This window comes from Magnolia sinica, chromosome 3 (genome assembly GCF_029962835.1).
Source record: "Magnolia sinica isolate HGM2019 chromosome 3, MsV1, whole genome shotgun sequence".
In the NCBI taxonomy this organism is placed as follows: domain Eukaryota; kingdom Viridiplantae; phylum Streptophyta; class Magnoliopsida; order Magnoliales; family Magnoliaceae; genus Magnolia; species Magnolia sinica.
Window position 1 is genome coordinate 62,398,210 of NC_080575.1, and position 21,617 is coordinate 62,419,826.

Here is a 21,617-nt window from a genome sequence, read left to right on the forward strand (position 1 = left end):
TCATGTAGCTCATCCCAATTAATTGGGATAAGGCTTAGATCATGATGATGATGGAATTTCCTTTCTGTTCTTTTCTCCTTTCTTGCAGTGTTTTTATATTCTAGTTAGTCAGTGTCGTACAGTGGGAAAGACTTTGGTTCCCCTCGATGAAACATGAACGCAGTTTACATAGTCCACCATGGTTCTACACAACCGCAACAAGCTGCAACTTGTTGCTACATGTCAAAACTCAAAGGCCATGGATCATCTTGATTTTTCGATTGTTGCTGCAGTTTGCATAGTGGTTTACAATCTTGAGTTGGTTGCTGCTCATTACTGTGTGTCCAGGTTTGTAAAAGTACTTTGTGTTGATGTTATAACTACATCCTGTTAAGGGATAATTCTGCTAGCATGGCATTGTTGTAAATATACTATAGGGCATGCACGTAAGTTGGTTGTGGCTCAGTACCATGTGTCCGGAGCTGCATAAGTACACTGTGTTGATGTTGCAATTTCATCCTGTTTAAGGGATGAGTGATGCAGGCCCATGGCCCATTTAGGCCACTGTAGGGCCCACCAATAACGTAGGCCCATAGCCCATGTAGGTCCAACATGTGCTGAATAAATTTTTTTATACAGATTTTGAGATTATAATTTACTATTTTTGGGAGATATAAGGGGCTGATATAAAGATGCGATCAGGGAGTAATTGATATGATTAAAGATATGGGCTAGATTTAGAGATTTGATTACTTTTCAAGTTTGTTTTTATTGAACTTTTGCCATATGAAGAAACATTAGCTTAGTTTATAATAAATTGTGTGATTCTCTTAGTTGTAGAGATTTCAATCAAGGATTCTTGTAGGATTTATAAAAGGTGGATAGTGGTGTAGGAGTTGGTAGATTCAAATAGTTTTTAAGTGTGGTTTTTCTTTAACTTTTGTAAGAGGAAATGTTGATATCAATATAAGTTTCTCTTCCTCTCTAATCCATTGTTCTTGGGAGCGAATAGTTTTTTAAAATTTCGTTGCAATTTGGGTATCAAGATCTCATTGACTCAGTAACTGGGTTGCCACCATTTTGGTATCAGAGCAGTTCGTCTTTGGGGATTTTTCAACCCTACATCATCCTTTAATGGCTTTGAAGGGGGTGACACAGGAAGAGTTTCTACAAGTAACCCAGTTGATCCGCACACTCACAGAGTGAGTAGATCAACTGATGCATGCGTTAGGCAACCTTACGAATCATGTGGGGGAGCTCCAGCATGGATGGAATCCAGAGACCAAAGTTTGAGCACGCGGACACGTAGGGGGAGGTCCCTAGCAAGGTTCTAACCAACTATGGACGGCGTCAGTTTAAGAAGACACCAATGATCAGATCATTCAATTGTTGGAACTTGATAGAGAGCCCGTTACACCAATTCAAAGTATCCTTAATAGCGGGACCATTACGCCCACCGTTACCACTATGGAACATCTTTAGAGAGAGAGAGAGAGAGAGAGAGAGAGAGAGAGAGAACATGTGCATGCATGTGGACGTGCATCTCCTTGGTACTACATCGTGGCTGACGTGGGATCTCTAAACTCTCCTAACTGGGATAGATCGAGGAGAGCCTTCCAAGTTTAGAAGATCTACATTGACATTGTTTGAGTCCTGTAGTGTGCGCATTCTGCTCAATTAAAATCTAAACCTTACATCTTTAGATTTTGGGTTTTAGAAATTTGATGTTATCAAAGATGGGGATCTTTAGGGTTAATAAACAAATCTAGAGTTTTTAAAACATTTAATTCCAATTAACCCAATGAGGTTTGGGCGAATGGTCTTCACCATAGGTTTGCTCCCTATAAGTGAGGGTTCGATTCCCCTCCTTGGGCTTTACTTGATACACGTGGTTGTGGGTGATTGCTTGTATCCGCAGGGATTAGTCTCACTTCAAAAAAGAGGTGGGACACCCTATGTCTTTAAAAAAAATAAAAAATAATGCATTTCATAAAAATCCAACACTATCTTCTTTTCCAACAGATGACAAGGGATTCTTGTTAGTAGCATAGAATGGCAAGATGGTATATGTGCAATAGGTGTTAGTTGCTGGCCCTCACTTTCCAACTCATTAAGTATCTCCACATGATCCACACACTGGGGATTATTTTCCACCTCATCTTAAAGATCCACAAAAAGTGGAAGTCATTAACAAGTCACTATCATCTACCTGTCGACTAATAGGTATGCGATAGTGCAAGCAATTATCAATTGGTTGATGATAGTCTATTGAAGCCAATGCTCCATCCTCTTTTATTTCATATTTATCCAAGGATGTTTTCACCACCTGATGAAGGGCTCGAATCAACTTTGACTTGATCCCTCGACAAATCTTTTCAACTCGCCTTCCTTCCGATGAATTTGGCTGATATCTCGATGTCATCAACCCTCCCCACAATGCTTTCCAGCATTGACAACATGTCTCTTTTGATGTTCTAGTGGGCAAATGAAGCCATAGTTTGACTCAAAGATTTGGGATCTATGGTTTAGACCTCACCAACTCATGAGCCAATTGTTTGAAGAACCTGTACCGCCCAAATCAAAAGTGGAACTCTTAAAGCTAGAACCAAGCTTTCTCCATTCCAAGCAATGACCAGTTAGACCCCTTGTGGATGTACTCAAATCGTCACAGAAGTAATGACCTATGTAGAACAGACCGTCGATGTTAGCATGTGATCGCAACACAATCCCAAGCTCAAAACTACCTAGCACTTTGATCTTGATGTCCCCTTCAAGCATCTTGCATCTTAAGGACAACCAATCCACCACCCTTTTAACTGTAGAACCTACTATCATAGATGCCACCACACTTGGATAAAGTGTATGGTAAGATTTTAGCAAAATCTCAAGGGACCTCAGAGATCAGGACCCGTCCTTAGGAAAACGTGTAATCGTGCGTAGAAGCACAAAAGAGGCTAGGTGGACTATGTTCGGCGGTTCTTCAAGCCAGCCATGAGGCTCTGCCTCAGGATAAAGATCGAGGCTATGGATAAGGCCACACCCACCCTTGCAACTTCGGATCGATAAGGTACCTAGTTTTCAGTCACTGCTAGAGGTGTACACAAGTCGAAACGAGTCGAGCTTGGCCCAGCTTGACTTGGCTCGACCACTAGTTAGCCCCAGCTCGAACTCGACTCAACTTGGCTTGGTCCTCGAGCCTGATTGGCCAGCTCGGCTTGGTTCGGTCAGCAGCTTGGGCCAGTTCGAGTCGAGTTCGAGCCAAGATCGAGCCGCTGTGGCATTTTCTCAAACACATGGAGTACACCTTCAATTTCTCAGGGACTGTAAAGCAGCAACATCAATTTACAGGTATTTCATCAAACACTCAGTGGGCAACATAAAAATCAAGATACAAGGGTATTTGTTTTATATCCATACCTTCCTCGCCAATAGTCGACACTTTGTTGAGTCATTTCATCAAACACTTGCTAAGCAACAACAATATCAAAATATCCGAGTCACAGAACTAGTTCGATCCGAGTTCGATTCGAGTTGCGGTTTGATCTGAGTCGAGTCGAGCTCGGGCAAGCTTGAATTTCAAGCTAAAAAAATCAGCTCAACTCGTCTCGAACTCGGTTTTGAATCGAGCTTTTTCGAGTTGAGTCGAGCAAGCTAACTGAGCTAACTTGGTTCGTGTACAACTCTAGTCGCTAGGTCGGAATCCGAAGGCATTGTTTGCACTGGGATGGTAGACCTGACACACTCATCTAGTCATTATTTAGTCCTTTCTTTCATTTAGTTAGCCTACAACAATTCTCAACTACACTTCTTCACCCACGCAAATCTTCTCCCTTCAAATGCCTCATTTGTTCCCTTTTCTTGGATCTTCTAGGCCTCTTACCAATTGCACACTACTATTGATTGAAGGGTTTCATGGAATGACTTTATGCCCACCTCCTAAGTAACACTACTAGAGGTCGCAATATCAATGTTAATAGATGAGGAACTAGGATCACCCCTTAGGTTTTTGTGAGTAGCCAAAGAAGTGTGAGAAAACCCCCATCTCCTTCCCCTTCAAAAACTCTGGTTTGTATTCCACCTTATGGACTACCGTTCTTCTACTAGGAAGCCACCTCTTGACCAACACAGAAATGGCTTCCTCCGCCTCATTTGAGGAATCGTATGACACAAAGGCAGATCCTCGAATGACGACCAATCGCCTAAGTCGAGGGATCATAACCTCTACAACTATGGAAAACCTTCCAAAAATTCTGAAAAAGTTAACCTTTGACCACTCTTATGGGAATTGTTCTTGGAACAGAGTTGGGATTTGTATGTTACTGATACACTGCCTTCGATACGAGTGATTATGGAGTTGGATTCATAAAGCCTATGTGAAGTAGGTAGGACAAGTCTCTAAAGGGGTTTGCCAAAACCAATGTTCGACCACTGTCCAATTATCTTAGAAACGGAAGAGAAAAAATGGGGACCCAGGCCATTTATATTCAAGCTTTCATGGTTAGAAGTTGAGGGCTTCTCTAAGTTAGTGAAAGAATGGTCGTTTCATTCTCTTTCAAAAATTAAGAATGCTAAAACGCAATATCAATGTATGGAAGAAAGAAGTGCTACGATCTAGGAAAGAGTAGTAATCTAAAATATTGCAAGACATTCAGGCACTTGACATCAAAGAAGAGCACGATGATCTTGTGGTGGGAAATTCATCGGGCTAAATACAATGCGAGGTTGAGGGAAGACAAAATTAAATGGTTAAAGGTGGGGGATAAGAATACAAAATTTTTCCACGTAATGGATAATGCTCGAGCTCGAATTAATAAGATCAAGGGAGTGATGGTGGATGGCGAGAGGATGGAAGGTAAATAAAGAGTGCTCATCAATCGTAAAATTCTGCAAGGAACTCTTGTTTGAAGAAATATGGGCTCGGGCAACTCTTGATAATATTCATTTCGATGCTTTCTCCTGGGAGGCGGTTGAATCTCTTGAATCCAGGTTCACTGAAGAAGAAACAGAGAAAGTTATCTCAGAATTAGGAAGTGACAAAGCCGTAGGCCCGGATGGCTTCCCGATTGCATATTATCAAAAGTTTGGGGCTCTAATAAAGTCGGATGTGATCAATTTCATCCATGAGTTCCATGAAATGGGATCCCATTCGGTTGAGATGGGGGCCACATTTATTGCTCTAATTCCGAAAAGGAGAGGGTGGAAAGTTTGAGGGATTTCCGGTCCATAAACCTGTTTAGCAACCCCTACAAGATCGTCGCTAAAATATTATCATCAAGATTTCGAGAAGCTATCAACAAAGTCATGTCCAAATTGCAAGGTGCTTTTGTTGACGGTCGGCAAAGAGTGGATAGTGCCTTGATAGCAAATGAACGCATTTACTAGTGTTCGAGTTGTCGGTATTGCTACAAGTTTCGCTGGCCGGAGATAAAGATATAATATCGTTATCGCCAATAACCGGAAATGCAGGGAAAAATGGGGAAACATGGAGAAAATGGAGTTTTTCAGTGCAACTTCAGGACATGCCTAAATACACATATTTACATATTCAGGAATGAAAAAATTGCAAAAAGAATGCATTAAATAATAAGTTTCCATTTAATGGGGGTCAAAAGGCATGCGTTGTCGTAAGAAATCACTCAAATAGTAACCAAAATGAGTTTATATAAATCAAATGCAAGCTTACAACAATTAAGACATGCAAAATTAAATGAATTCAAAAAAATACACATTTTTGGCCATATTTCATCCCCACATAGAGTGACGAGGTGGCTCGTAGTCATTGTCTGGATCCCGTGGCAATTGAGAGTAGTACTGTTGCCCAACATATTGGTAGTACTATTCCCAGGTCATCCTCTGCTCGTACCAATTGAGGAACTCTCTTATGTACCTTTGATAGTCATCCTCCCCAAACTGTTGAGTACACCTAGACGTGGGTATTGTGTGGCATACATCGACGGCATCTGCTGAGCAGGGTGCTGAGGTAACAGATCAAGTCCAACCCCGACTCCTTGATAGTATTGCTGCCAGTCATACGGGTACCCTGAATATCCTCTTGTCAAAGGGTCATGAATCGAAGAACTATCTTCCGGCTGCCTGTACCCACGGGTAGATGAGCGTGACTGAATGTCAGAGCTGTTATAGCCATACCCGTGATATCCCCCATGAGCATAAGGTGGGATAGAGGTGGAGCTCCCTTGATCTGAACTTATGTCCATAGATGGCAAGCTTCATGTAAGAGCATCAGCCGTGGCACGTCTGACTTTCTTCTTCGAACGGCGCTCGAACATATATGTGTGCTTTGATACTCTCACCCTGGATAGTGGACGAGATCCATGGTCCTCATCTTGAGTGGCATGGTTAAAGCTCTGCTCATCAGTGAATTGGCCAACGGATCATTGGCTCTGAGCCGTCGTGTACCCTCTACCACTGCCACCCCCACCCTCACTAGTACCACCTATACCAGTGTCGATGCCTTCGTCCCCTCATCACCGACGTTATCGTCGTCGTCGTCCCTAGGACCAGTGTCGAGTAGGGGTTGAGTCTTATCATCATCATCACTCACTACAATTTGATGATGGGGAGGGGGCCGTGAAGATGCTTCCTCACCCTCATTGGAACGTGTTGAACTCCTCACCAAAGGATCAAAGGAGTTTGTATCCGCCTTCTGTTGGCTTACTACCTAATCGACATCGATACCCAGAGACGCTGCTCCCTCGGCTACCTGTGGAGCAGGGCTTCCCTCTGCATCATCTAAATTAGCTAATTTGACCCACTCATAAAGTGGGTCGTCATCATCATCACCTATTTGTGCCATGGTACCTATAAATAAAAGGTCCAGCGGGTCCAGATTTCCCTCCATGTCTCGGTCTATCCGTAACTACCTCTCTCTTAACTTCATATTGTAGTGGCAGTAAACGAGCTTCTGCAACTTCTCATATGCCAGCCTGTTCCTCTTGCTGGTGTGTATGAGTGACCATGTGCTCCAATTCCTCTCACACGAAGAGGATATAGTCTGTGCGAGAACACGGACTGCCAATAACTGCAGTGCGGGCGTGTTGACTCCGTACATCGCCCACCACTCACCTACATATCCATGAGGAGCTTGTTTTAGGTTGAAGTTTAAACGAAAAATACAATTACCTAATTATGTTACTATACTCACACGGCATTATCGTTTCAGTCGATGCTTTTGCTAGTGCGGATGAGAACGTACCGCTAGCATATCTAAATCGAAACAACTGTAAACACGGATTCACAGGTCATTATTTTTAATCACCCATATTTCTAGAGTCTATAAGGAAGAAAATTTATTGCATTACCTGGTTACCGAAATCTGCTTGCGCTGTCGATTTTGGGAACAATCGTTCGAACACCTCGTGGACGACCATCGTCAAATCGTTATTCTCATGGAGCGGACGTTTATAATGAAATTTGAGATTTAGGTAGTATGTTGAAACCTAAATATTAGTTACTCAGTTGTATTAACATGCAAACAGAAGTGATGTTTAAAGTACAAGTGCAAGTGATAAAAAAGATAGGAAACGTAACAAACTTACCAGCTTGGTGGAGTGGATGCTCGAGAGTCCCGGTCCATCGATGATCGATGATATTGATCACCCACTGATACGAACTGGGGGTTGCAGTCATTATCCCCTCTCTCATAATTCTCATAAGCTCATACATTGAGTCCATCGAAGGCCACATCTCATTATCTACAACTCGTAGGACCTTGTATATCGGATGCAGGATAGAAACGACGTTGTGAACTCCATCCTAGAAGGAATTAGAAAGCACCATATTTGAAACATTCTTTGCACCCTCAGTCTTCCTCTGATTCCACTCGAAGTATTTATGAGATTTGAACAAATTTCTGAGACCCACACGGTGCCTGTATAAGTTGTAGAGTGCAATGAAGTTCGTAGCGAACCGTCTCGCGCTTGGTCTAACGAAGCATATCCAAACTTTTAAGGGCCTGCTTGATTTTCCAATCACCTAGTAATTGCACTGTAAATAAGTAATAACACTAAAATGAGAACATCTGTCAAATAAATGTGGGGCTAGTGCGATGTCTGTTCCCTATCCATACCGTACATCCACTATGCGAATTGATTTTAGGGCACGAGCCCAAAAATGAGGCAGATCCAAAGCTCAAGTGGACCACACCATAGGAAACTGTGTACCTACCTCATTTGGTGTAGACCACTTCAAGGAAAGTATGATCTAGCACAAGGGGAACCTTAAAATCGCATGGGTGGGCCAATCTACTTCCTCATTTTTTGGCTCATTCCCCGAAATGTTTTGGTGACATGGATGGATGGCTTGGATATGTCACATATATCATGGGGGGCCATGTAACTTTGATCTCCCTTGAATCGTTCGCCCAACTCGGACCTCGAGGAGCGTCAGCGTGCAAGACGACGAAATCGGATTGCATACTAAGTCTATCGTAATGAGTAAACTCAGTTGGGCCTATCGTGAATGTGTGTGGGTTATCCACGCCGTCCATCCGTTTTTCAACTCATTTTAATGGCTAAACCGAAATTTGAAGCATGTCCAAAGCTCAAGTGGCCCACACCACAGGAAACAATGGTAATAATGATTTCCACTGTTGAAACCTTGGTAGGGCCCACAGTGATGTTTATTTGTCATCCAACCCATTCATAAGATCACAAAGACATGGATTAAAGAAAAACACAAATAACAGATTGATCCAGAACTTCCGTGGCCCCCATGGAATTTTAGACAGTATAATTTCAATTCACACTATTTCCCATGGTGAGGTCCACTTGAGATTTGGATATACTTAGTTTTTGGGCTAAAGCCCTCAAATTATCTATTAAAATGGATGGACAAAGTGGATAAAATATGTAAATCACGGTGGACCCCACATAATTTACTCAGCACGCAATTCGCGTCCTCACATGACACGTACATACCCGCTTCCGTAGGGACGCGGGTTAAGCTAATTTTTTGTGTTTTATCTTCATCCATGTTTGTATGGTCTTATGAATAGGTCTGATGACAAATAAACATCACCGTGGGGCCTAGAAAAGTTTCAACAGTGGAAATCATTATTACCACTGTTTCCTGTTATATGGTCCACTTGAGCATTGGATACGCTTCAATTTTGGTCTCAACCCCTTAAATGAGTTGTTAAAATGGATTGATGTCGTGGATAAACCACATACATTCACGGTGGTGGGCCCAACAGAGTTTACTCGGTAGCATACTGGCGTGGATAAACCACATACATGCATACTGTTCATAATGTCATTCCTACTGATAAACCACATACATCCATACCGTTAAAACGTTCGTAGGGCCCACCTTAACGTTTAATTTCTATCCAATCTGTTCATAAGGTCACACAGACCTTGATTAAGAGAAAAAAAATATAATACTGATCCAAAATTTCTGTGAACCCCAAAAGGGTTTCAATGGCAGGGCGTTCAATCCTCCAATGCTTTTTATAGTGTGGTCCACTTGATTTTTGGATGTCTTATTTTTCGGATCAAGACTTATGACGAGCTCACCAAGTGGAAGGATGGTTTGGATATAACTCATACCTCATGATGGGACCCACAGAACTTGGTGACCTCAACACACTGGTGTGTGGTACACTAGCCAATCCGCTTTCAGTGAGTCTGGCATCTCACCCTATCCCCTACAACGCGGATTAAGGTGGAGGATCTGATGGCCACTGAGAGGCCACCGTGATGTATGAAATTTATCCACACCGTCCGTTCATTTCTTCATATTATTTTAGAACATTATCCAAAAAATATATAAGATCTAAATCCCGAATGGGCCACACGGTGGTAATTAAATTACTACAGTTGAAAAATTCTTAGGGACCACAAAGTTTTAGATCAAGATTATGTTTGTTTTTTTCACTCCATCCAGGTGTATATGACCATATAAAGGGGTTGCATGTAAAATAAACGATACAGTGGGCCCTAGGAAGGTTTCAACGGTGGGCGTCCTTAGCATCGTTGCTTCCTATGGTGTGGTCCACTTGAGCCTTTGATATGCTTTATTTTTGGTCCAGTATTCTAGAATGATATGAAAAGATGGATGGACGATGTGGATAAACTTCATACATCACAGTGGTCCCTCAGTGGCCCTTGGATCTTCCCCTTGTCCTGAGCTCCGAATAGGGCGGGTCGTACCTAATCTGTGCCCATCTGCTACACTCCAGTGGATTGCGTAATGAGTAAACTCTGTGAGGTCCACTTTGCTTTATGTATCTGATCCATTCCTTCCATCAATTTTACTAGATAATTTTAGGGCCTGACCTTGAAAATGAAATATATAGAATGTTCAGATGGACCACACCGTAGTAGACAATTGAATTGAACGTCTACTATTGAAAAATTCTTGGGGGCCACATAAGTTTTGGATCAAGCTTATATTTGTATTTTCCCTTCATCCATGTCTGTATGATCTTATGAACAGGTTAGATGACAAATAAACATCACTGTGGGGCCTAGAAAGGTTTCAACGGTTGAAATCATTATACCCACCATTTCGTATGGTATGATCCACTTGATCTTTGGATATGCTTCAATTTTGGGCTCAACCCCTTAAATTAGTTGGAAAAACAGATGGACGGCGTAGATAGACCACATACATTCAAGGTGGGCCCATGCCCAACTGAGTTTACTCAATACGATAATAGCGTATTGAATAACTTAGTGTGAAATCCGATTTCCCACTAAAAACTCGAGAAAGGGCCAGTGCGGGATTCTCACTCGAGGGAAAAAAATAAAAAAACCCTAAAGAGGGGTTTTGTGGGGGATTTGAAATCCCTAAATCATCCCAAATCGAGAGTAAATCTCGCTCAAATCTCTGATTTTTCACCGAAATTGCGACATGGAGCTTTCAATTGAAATCAAAGAGGGAGATGGTGAAATTTCTCTTACCTTTGGCATACGCGTATCGGCTCTGTCGATCGAGAAGCTCTTGTTCTGACTTCTGATTAACCAGGTACGAAAATCACTCTGAATTTTTTTCCCCCAATTTTTACGTATTCATGCAATTTCAGCCCCGATATTTCGATATTTCTTCTGATTTATTCACGCAATTTCAGCCCCGATATTTATCAGAGAAAAGAGTTAGTTAGCTACAGTTTTCTCGTGATAGGTTGTGTGGTTGGTGGCTATAGATGATATTCCGATAATATCGCCCGTATTTCGATAATATCTCCCGATATTTCGTCGATAATCTAGAAAGAAATGAAATATTCCGATAATATCGCCCATATCAAAAAAATCGCCGATATTTTGCTGATATTTCGCCGACAACTGGTAGAGAAACGAAAAAAGGGGTTTTCGGTGTTGCAGCGCTGGCGACATCGATATTATCGACTTTTCGCCGATAACTTAAGCACTGGCGTTGACTACTGTAGTAGAAGAGGTTCGAAAGGGGTGATATGAAATTTGGATATTGAAAAGGCTTTTGATCACGTTGATTGGGACTTCCTCGACTAAATTCTTAAGCGTTTGGGTTGTGGGCAAAGCTTGGATTCGGGCTTGTGTAGAATCGGTGAAATTCTCGATTCTAATGAATGGCTCTCCGAATGGCTTCTTTCAAGCTTCAAGAGGTTTGCGGCTGGGTGATCCTTTATTGCCTTATGTTCATGTCATGATTATGGAGGCGCTTCGTAGGATGATAGACATGTGGAATTGGGCCTAGTGAGTGGTTTTAGAATGGATAACTCTCTATTTCAAATATCCCATCTTCAATTTGCAGACGATCTTCCAGTCTATTTTATGTCACTATTCAAGTGTCCTAAATCAATGTTAGACAAGCTAGAAAAAATAAGGTGGGATTTCTTGTGGGAAGGGGCGAATGGTAAACGCAAGTTTCACTTCATGAAGTGGAAGGAAGTTTGCAAGCCAAAAAGTTTAGGGGTAGCTAGTCGCCATCTATTGGGTGACATAAACCTAGAACTTTTGGGCAAGTGGGTTTGGAGGTTCGGAGTGGAAAAGGGTAGTCCGTGGAGGGTTGTAGTGGAAAGGAAAAATGGGGTTCAAGAAGGCTCGTGGTAGAGAAAAGACTCTTTCACTATATAGGGCATCAACTATTTGGAAAGCGGTGTGGCCGGTCTCAAGAACAAGGTCTGGGAAGAAGTGGATTTCTCTTTAGGTAATGGCGAGGACATCGGATTGTGGGATGACAATTGGTTAGGGAATTAGAGATTGTGCAAGGTATATCCTAGCCTAGCGGGGATTTTGGCAGAAGATAATTTAAAGGTGGCGAGATTTCTCCATAATTAGAGAAGTGGTTCAGGCTCCTCCGTGTAGGAGGAATTTGGAGGACTCCGAGATAGATGATTTCCTGAGACTGTTGTGCTCACTTACGAAGCTCATCCAATACTATCAAAGAGGGACTCCCTGAGATGGCTAGCAGACAAGTCTGTTAAGTTTTCAGTTAAATCCTTTCGCATCAAGGTCAGTGGAGGAGCAAATACCAACGAGATGGGGCCATATTGCTTTTGTGTGGAAATATGGTGCCCCTCTTAAGGTGGCAGCTTTAGCCTGGCTAGTGGGTAATAACAGAGTATTCACAATTGATTATCTGCGTAAGAGAAATCATTCTCCCAAATGTATGTCTTCTATGTTTTCAAAACGAGGAAACAATGAATCATCTCTTTGGCTACTATTTTTTCACTACAAAGAACTGGGAGTGCTTCCTCATCAAGTGTGATATTCAGTGGGTCATTCCTGCCTCTATTGTTTCTATGCTACTTTCATGGCATGGTGGTGGTGAAGGAAAGACAGGGAACAAGGTTTGGCACTTATGTTTGCTAGCTGGTATTTGTGCAATTTGGTCGGAAAGGAATCGTAGGTGCTTCAGAAACATGCATTGCATCCCATTTGAGGTTTCTAAGTTAGTTGTCGATCAGGTCAAGAGTTGAGCAAATGAATTCTTAGCTCGGCCCCAGTTTCCTGAGAGTTGGGCTGATTGTTTCTAGCTTTTATGTATCTCATAGCCTAGGCCCCATATCGCATGGGTTAGGACCTTGGCCGAACCTCCTTCGTGGGCCCCAAATCACATGGGTCGTCCACCCCGAGTGGCCGAACCTCCTTCGTGGGCCCCAAATCACATGGGTCGTCCACCCCGAGTGTCTCCCCGCATCCCACGGGCTACCCCACTCGAGCTCGGTGTGAAATGTGCATTACTCACCCTTGGTGAGGAGTCTCGAACATGAAACCTCCCCCGTGGGCCCCAAATCACATTCCTACATTAATCACCCTCGGTGAGGAGTCTTAAACACGAGACCTCCCACTCTGATACCAATTTGATGCGTGACAATTAAGCACTTGCTCTAAATGCTCGAACTGTTAGAGTATGGCGAAATTACTCTAATAGTTCGAGCTTTTAGAGCAAGTGGTTAATTGTCCTGCATCAAATTGGTATCAGAGCGGGAGGTCTCGTGTTCAAGACTCCTCACCAGGGGTGATTAATGCAGGGGCATTTTCACACTGGGCTCGAGTGGGGTCGCCTGTTGGATGCAGGGGCACACTCGGGGTGGGTGACCCATGCGATTTGGGGCCCATGAGAGAGGTCACGTGTTCGAGACTCCTTACCAGGGGTGACTAATGCGCATTTCATCGAGTGGGGTAGCCTGTGAGATGCGGGAACACACTCGGGGTGGGTGGCCCATGTGATTTGGGGCCCACGAAGGGGGCTCGGCCAAGGTCCTAACCCATGAGATGTGGGGCCTGGGCTATGAGATAAAGGGATTAATTCGCCAATGCGCATTTCACACCGAGCTCGAGTGGGGTAGCCCGTGAGATGCGGGAACACACTCGGGGTGGGCGGCCCATGTGATTTGGGGCCCATGAAGGGGGTTCGGCCAAGGTCCTAACCCATGAGATGTGGGGCCTAGGCTATGAGATAAAGGGATTAATTCGCCATACTCTAACAGTTTGAGCTTTTAGAGCAAGTGGTTAATTGTCTTGTATCAGTTTTTCTTCTTTTCTTTCTGTTGTTTTTTGGGCTTTTTGCTCCCTTCTAATAATATCATCTTCTCTAAGTAGCCAGGACATGTCTCTGATGACGATGACAATGGCTTAAACACAAAGCTAGATTTATGGAGGGGTAGTTTAGAATCTATAAAGGATTTTAATCGTTGGGCTACGACAGAGAGTATACGGAGTGCAATTTTCGTAACAAGCAGACTGGAAATGAGGAATTAGTTAAGATCGATGTTACCTAAAATGTGAATCCCCCACATTTTACGTTCCAGAATGAGCATCCCGGGTTATGGGTCATTTTTTATCCAAATCATTATTTTTAGCGACCCAAATTGGCTCTTTGTTTTTTGCTATTGATTAAGTTATTGCAAATTTATATTGACGTGTAAGAGATTTGTGCCCTTATTTACTTATAATATAGCACTAACCATGCAGGGTCTATAATAATAACTTTCTTCATCTCATATATAAATTGCAATGTGAGTTCATCTATAAACTATGTCGCATATGCATAATATGTATCGGAGTGATGCACATGATCCTGCCCTTTGCGTACCACATATTGGAGGAAGGAGCATACTGTGTACTTGTTACCTTACTATGTACCAAAGTGACCCACAATCCAGGAAACCTTGGTTAAGATTGCTGAGCAAGAATTTGCGCAAAATGACCACTTTCGATATCTTGGGTCAATAATTCATGAAGCAGAGAGAGTGACAAGGATGTTGCCCATGGAATTCAAGGTGAGTGGAAGAAATGGAGATATGACTCTTGATTTTATGTGATTGTCGTGTACTGCTCAAATTGAAAGAGAAATTTTATAGGATAGATATAAAGACCGGTCATGCTTTATGGGACAGAATATTGGGCGGTTAAGGAACGTGTTCATAGGTTGAGTGTGGCTGAATTGAGGATGTTGAGATGGATGAGTGGCAAGGCATGGAAGGATAGAATTAGAAATAAGTGCGTTCGAGAACTTAGGAGTGGCTGTGGCACAAATAGGTAATAAGATGAGGGAATGCATACTTAGCACCCTGTAGCAGTCGATCTTGTTTTGAAGGAAGAAACTATATTGGCCTTGTATCAGACCATTATGGGCCTGTATCTGTCTGTTACGGCCCTGTATTGACCTGCAATGGCCATTCCAGGCCATTTTTTATTTTTTAATTTTCAGAACGGCTGCTACAGCCCCGTATTGTGTTATGGGTCCCACTATTACTATTATGTTACAGTGTTAGGTAGCCATTTTTGAATATCATGCCAAGAACTGCACCAGTTAGGAGTGAGATGGTACAAATTGAAGGCTCTATAAGGGCAAGGGGAAGGCCCAAAAGGTGGGTGGAAGCAGTAAGAAAAGACTTGATGACCTATGGTCTAACTGTAAGTTATGGCCTTTGATAGAGTTGTATGGCAGAACATGATTCATGTGGTGCACCCCAATTACTTGGGATATGGCTTAGATGATGATGATGATTATCTTTGAAAAAAAGCCTTGGTGATTCAAGTCATTGCCTTTATCCTTTCAACTATTTTTCAATGCTCAGGTTTTATTTTCAGTACGGTGAAATTAATTTATCAATAATGTGCCAAATATCCTTGCATGGTAGAAGTTTGGTAGCTACAGTATCTTTTATCTCTTTCTTCTTTTTCTTTTGCACAACGTAAGCTGTCTTGTTGCTTTTCATGGTTTTTCTTGCATTTTGATGTTGTTTCATATAGGAAAGAGGAGAGCATATACCACCAGAAGACTCTTTTGATGTTGCTCGAAAGGTGAAAGAAATGTATTGCTACACTTGTTCAGACATTGTCAAGGTAATATTTTCTCTCACTTGGTCACTGTTGAACAGAAGTTATCTTCCCTGTTTGTAGAAGCACTGGATCGTTTTGTTGTTTTTATGTTTATTGTCTGCTATGCCATCCATTTGAGGTTTGTCATTCTTCATATTTCCTTTGCATTCTTTGTTTGGTGAAGATAAGAAATATATGATATAATTTACAATTTGAATTGTTTAACTCACCAGTATATGGTCTATGTTTGTTTCTAGCACTTTGACATTGGCTGGTCTTCAATTGTTGATTATATGCACATCAGGGGTTTAACTATTCAATCTTCTTGGTTCTGTTGTCAGACAAACGATGCCGAATGGCTGTTGTCTTCTTAGAGCATCAGATAGTAGTGGCATTCAGCATGCTGTTTGTGGCATATTTGGCATGATTATAGCATTCAGAGTTGGTTTCTGTTTGATGGTTTTCCAAAGGAATGCATTCTTCATTGATGGTCTGACGATGTATGCATCAACTCTTATATTATTTTTGCAAGCAAATTGAACATAACTAACATGGGTTTAGATTTAGACATCATGCCTTATGATATTGTTTGCAAAGTTCTATATAAGCGGTTTAGTAGTCGTTGAGACTCATTGCATGAACTACTCATAATCTTAGCAAACATTGTGGGAATGACTTGGGAGAATATTGTTCGACTTCTTTCCCTGAGAAATGCATTATCAGATGTTTTGATTGACCTGTGCAGGTACTTGGTTTAGCCTATGCAGCCACCTCACAGCTTGGAAACGAAACCCAGAGAAGATAAACCTCCATAGAGCAACCAAAATACACAACTAGAAACTGCATAACCATGCTGCAAAATTGGGGGCTGATTTTTCAAATCAGTCCTCTTATCCATATTATCAGGATCTAAAGACCTTAATTTATGTTGAAAGAAATCAATTGGGAAGTAATGCTATTACAAGAGGAACATTTTTCACTCACTCTCTCTCTCTCTCTCTCTCTCTCTCTCTCTCTCTCTCTCTCTCTTTTAATTTTTAATTTTTAATTTTTGAGTGAGAGAACTGAAAATTTATTATTAGGATTTTCTTAATAAATAAATAAATTTATTTGTTATACAAGTGCTCGTGTTGCCTAACATCTGTCGTATGTGACTGGGAAACAAAGAATCGATTGATCACCTATTTATTCATTGTCCTTTCAATGTTACAATCTGCGAGTTCTTTCTTTCGTCTTTAGGCATTTCTTGGGTAATGCCTAAATCAGTAGAGGAGCTTCTCTAGGCTTAGCATGGTGAGGGTGGAGGGAAGGAGAGGAAAGCAGTGTGGCGGTTGCTTGTAGGCAATTTTGTGGGTCCAGCAATGACCGTTGTTTCCGGAATATCATAGAAAGGGAGGATGTAGTGATTTATAGGATTAAAAGGATCGTGTCGGATTGGGCGGTGTATTTTATGGAAGTTTCGGCTTCCTTGCCTTTTTGAGCCTTCGCTTCGGCATTTCTTTAATAAATTTATTGTTATTTCTTGAAAAAAAAAAAAAACCGAAAATTTATTAAAAGACCCGTCAAAAGATGGGGAAAGAATACAACACCACGCTAGGATAAAAACCAAGAGGAAAGCTTAGCAGACTTTGCTACTTTTACATGGGAAGCCCATTCCGAAACAACTATTTTCACTAGACAAATAACCTCTTCAACTGAAGATCCCTTGTTTTGAAAATGTCTGTTCCAATCTGTCCAGATAAAGCAAAAGATTCCCAATGCTACAAGCCTCCAAATAGCTTACTGAGATTTACCTACCACACCTACGTGTCGAGCCCACAAAAGATGATAAACTGAATTTGGCATCACCCATGAAATATGGAAGAGAAGAATGAAGTGCTCCCAAAAGTTTCTAGCAATGGGGCACTGGATGAAAAGATGGTCAATTGACTCCGCATCTCCCATACACAGTGTTCAAGTTGTCAGTATCGCCACAAGTTTCACTGGCCAGGGATACAAAAACAATATCGTTATCACCGGTAATATCGCCGATAATTGGAAATGCAGGGGAAACATGGGAAGATTGTGGAATTATTCATTGAAACTTTAGGACATGCTAAAACACACATATTTGCATATTTATGAATAAAAAATTACAAAAACAATGCATACATAGTAAGTTTCCATTTAATGGGGGCCTAAAAGTATGTATTGTCGTAGGAAATCACTCCAATGGTAACACAACAATCATTTAAATTTCATTAAACTAATTAACAAGCAAACAAGCATGCAAAATGCATTCATACTTTGTCTATCCATACATAAATAAGCATATAATTTATAAACAAAATACGCATACATAATGATCTAACCATCCATCCATCCAACCATCCATCCATTCATCCAACCACCCAACCATCTCATTCATCCAACCATCTCATCCATTTAACCATCCAATCATCCATCCAACAATCCCCTCCAAACATATATCCATTTGTCCCATCTCTCCATCCAACCATCCATCAATCCCATGCATCTATCCATCCCATCCAATCATCTAAACATCCATCCATCCCACCTATCCATCAAAACATCCATCCATCCATCCATCCATCCATTCATCCATCCAACCATCCCATCCAATCACCAAACATCCATCCATCCCATCTATCCAACCAACCATTCCATCCAATCATCCTTACATCCATCCATCCCATCTATCAATCCATCCAATCATCCAAACATCCATCCATCCAACCCATCTATACATTCAAACATCCATCCATCCCACCATCACATCCATCCAACTGTACCATCCATACTATTCATCCATCTACACGTCCATCCATCAATATGCCCAACCATCTAACTATCCCGTCCAATCATCCATACATCTATCCATCAATCCCATCTATCCATCCAAACATCCATTCATCCCATCTATTCATCCAAACATCCATCCATCCATCCATCGCATCCAATTATCCAAACCTCCATCCATCCATCCCATCTATCCATCCAAACATCCATCCACCCATACAACCATCCATCCCATTCCATCATCCAAACATCCATCCATCCCATCTATTTATTTAAACATCCATCCATTCATCTCATCTATCCATCCAAACATCCATACATCCATCCGTCCATCAAACCATCCAACCATACGACCATGATTTAATGCACACATACATGCCACTTGGACAATTTTTGAGTGTTGGTGTATCAAGCATCATACACCACCTGAGTATCATATAACTCTTTTTTTAATTACATAGCAATATTCGTTTATTGAAAATGACATAAATTTATATTAGAAATGAAGGCTCGTTTAATTTGAGAGAGAGAGAGAGAGAGAGAGAGAGAGAGACGTTGCATGCAAGAAGTTTTTCTTTTCTATATTTTTTTGTGGAGTTACACATATCACAGAGGAGGAAGAAGAGGATGGCTCATTTCACCTCCTTTTTCTTTTCAATTTTCCGTTGATTTACGCAGGTGCGTGTAGTTGGCTATAGTCATTGAAGGTGGTAAGGGCGACTTTATCTATGATATTTTCATTTTTGTTGGCTCCAACGATAAAATTGGTGAGATGTTGCAGGCATCTGGAAGGGAAATGAATACTTGTGTATTCAGTATCACAGGTGCAACGAAACCGATATTATCGGCGATAATTCAATATTATTCCCGATAATTTAAACATAGCCCATACGCTACAAGCATATGTTGGGAATGATGAGGGACCTCCTTTGGAGATCAATGGTTAGTATCTCCTCCTCCCCACAAGCTACACAAAAGCCGTAATCCTTGGAGGGGCTTCATAAGACGAATGGCGGAAAGGAAAGGACAGCGAAGAAGACGACTTTGAGATCAATCTATAAAATGATTGCAATGAGAAACCACTGGAGCTGTGGGCTTTCCAAACTATTGAGTCTTCTTCAGGACACGAAGCATGGCAAGCTTTAGATGATTGAGAAGGCGAAGAAACTCCTTAAATTCTCATCCAACTAATTTCTCCAAAAAGGAGGAGAAACAACAAACCCTTCACCTATGGAATAACATTGATTGACAAGAATATAATGGTCCAACGCAAGATTAGCGAGACTCGGGAATAGATCTTGTAATGGTTGTCCCTGCACCAAATGTCCACCAAAAAATGAATGCGATTTCCCTTTCCAAAAGAAAAGGAGATTCTTCCCCGAAACAATTGCTCGGTGGAGACAATCACCTTCCAAACATGAGAAGCACAGTAGAGAGAGGAAGATCTTATGCTCCAATCATCCAATTGAGTATCGTACTTGAAAACTAAGAGTTCCCTCAATAATTTGCCCGCCTCCGAACCAAACCTCCAATGACACTTTCCAAGAAGGGCTACATTCATAAGACCCATCTGTTTCAAACGGGCCCCTCCCTCATTAAGTGGCCTGCAAACTTCATCCCATTTGAGTAAATTAAACTCTTCTTTTCCTTGGCCCGTTTCCACAAGAAGTCTCTTTTCAATTTATCGAGTCTATCAAGCACTGATTTTGGGCATTCGAAGAGAGACAAAATAAATTGGCATGTTTGAAAAGGCTGCTTTGATGAGAGTTAGGTGCTGTTTGGTAAACTGAAAAATAAGGTCTGAAAATTAATTCGAGTGCCGAATTTTATTACTTATTTAAGTATTGAAAAATCTGTTTGGTAGTTTGTTAGAAAAAAGTCTTGATATTTGAAATTAAGCACTTTTTTTTTTTTTTTTCCCGTAAAAACCTATTTGGTAAACACAAACCATAAATGTCTGAAAATTGGCAATTTATCATATTTACCCCTATTGTCTCAATTTCTATCTTTTGTAGAGTACGAGACAAAACCTGTTATTCTCATGCCACCAAATTTGGCACACACACCTATGCCCAAGTCATATACATCTCTCAAACATGATCTCTCAATTGGTGGACCGTGTACTATATTCTTCTTAATAGAATAATCCGAACACTTCGATTTGTGTTCTTGAATTCGATAACTAATAAAAGAAGCACGACAACATCTCATATATTTAACTGATAAATGCTGATTTGAGGGTTAGGATCATCTAATATTTATTTATTTATTAATAATAATAATTATTATTATTTTGCATGGTTCGTCCGAAGTGGGCCAATGTTGACAGTAGTGTTTATCATGAAACCAATGGGCCCACCTGTACGAACAAAACTCGAGATATGACTTAAAACAGGTGGAGCATCATATAACTCACATGTAAACCTAACTGCGTGTGCCATCCCCTCCCCCATCCAAAAAAAAAAAGAAAAAAAAGAGAGATGGCCCACCTTGATGACTATGTGAAATCCATGTTGTCCTACCATTTTGCTAGCTTATTTAAGGCATGAGCCCAAAAATGAGGCAGATCCAAATCAGTGTTCCAAGCAACTAAAGTACCCCCCACAGAACTGGAAGCATCTAAAGCAACCCAATCAACATTCTGATTTCCTCAAATGAAATTCAACATACCTTTATCAAAATTTTGAAGCTTCGTCTTCTGCAAGGCTATAATGTCTAGCTTTGACTTCTTGCATATTTTCCTCACTTGGGCCCGCTTAAGCTTGCAACCCACTCCTATGATATTCCAAGAAAGAACTAACATTGATCCCAGCTCTGCCAACTCTAATCCTTTTGCCGCCATTAGACTTGCTTGAAGAATCGTAACTAATTGAACACTTAAAGCTCAAAAGTTCTCGCCAACTCCTAGGAGGCTTCGTGGCCTTAGACAGCTGATCTTTGTGAGGCCTTTGATCTCCTTTGCTTTAGACAAATTGGATAAAATCATGAACATCCTCGTTAGCTCCAAAGGACAGCCTAAACATACCTCCTACCTTTTTGAGCACATCCTTAGACCAAGGACTTGAGCCT

The 21,617-nt window shown here is 41.3% G+C and overlaps 1 protein-coding gene across 3 annotated transcripts in view; it reads left to right on the forward strand.

The window, feature by feature from the left end:
• The window catches only part of LOC131239966 (actin-related protein 3), a 97,799-nt gene that overhangs the window by 47,563 nt on the left and 28,619 nt on the right, over window positions 1–21,617 (forward strand). For all 3 annotated transcript variants that reach the window (XR_009168538.1, XM_058237941.1, XM_058237942.1), the window contains exon 5: window positions 15,681–15,773. Coding sequence is in view for 2 of the 3 variants with exons in the window: in XM_058237941.1 (XP_058093924.1) it covers window positions 15,681–15,773 (93 nt within the window). In the remaining variant the exon portion in view is untranslated. The remainder of the gene's footprint in view (window positions 1–15,680; window positions 15,774–21,617) is intronic.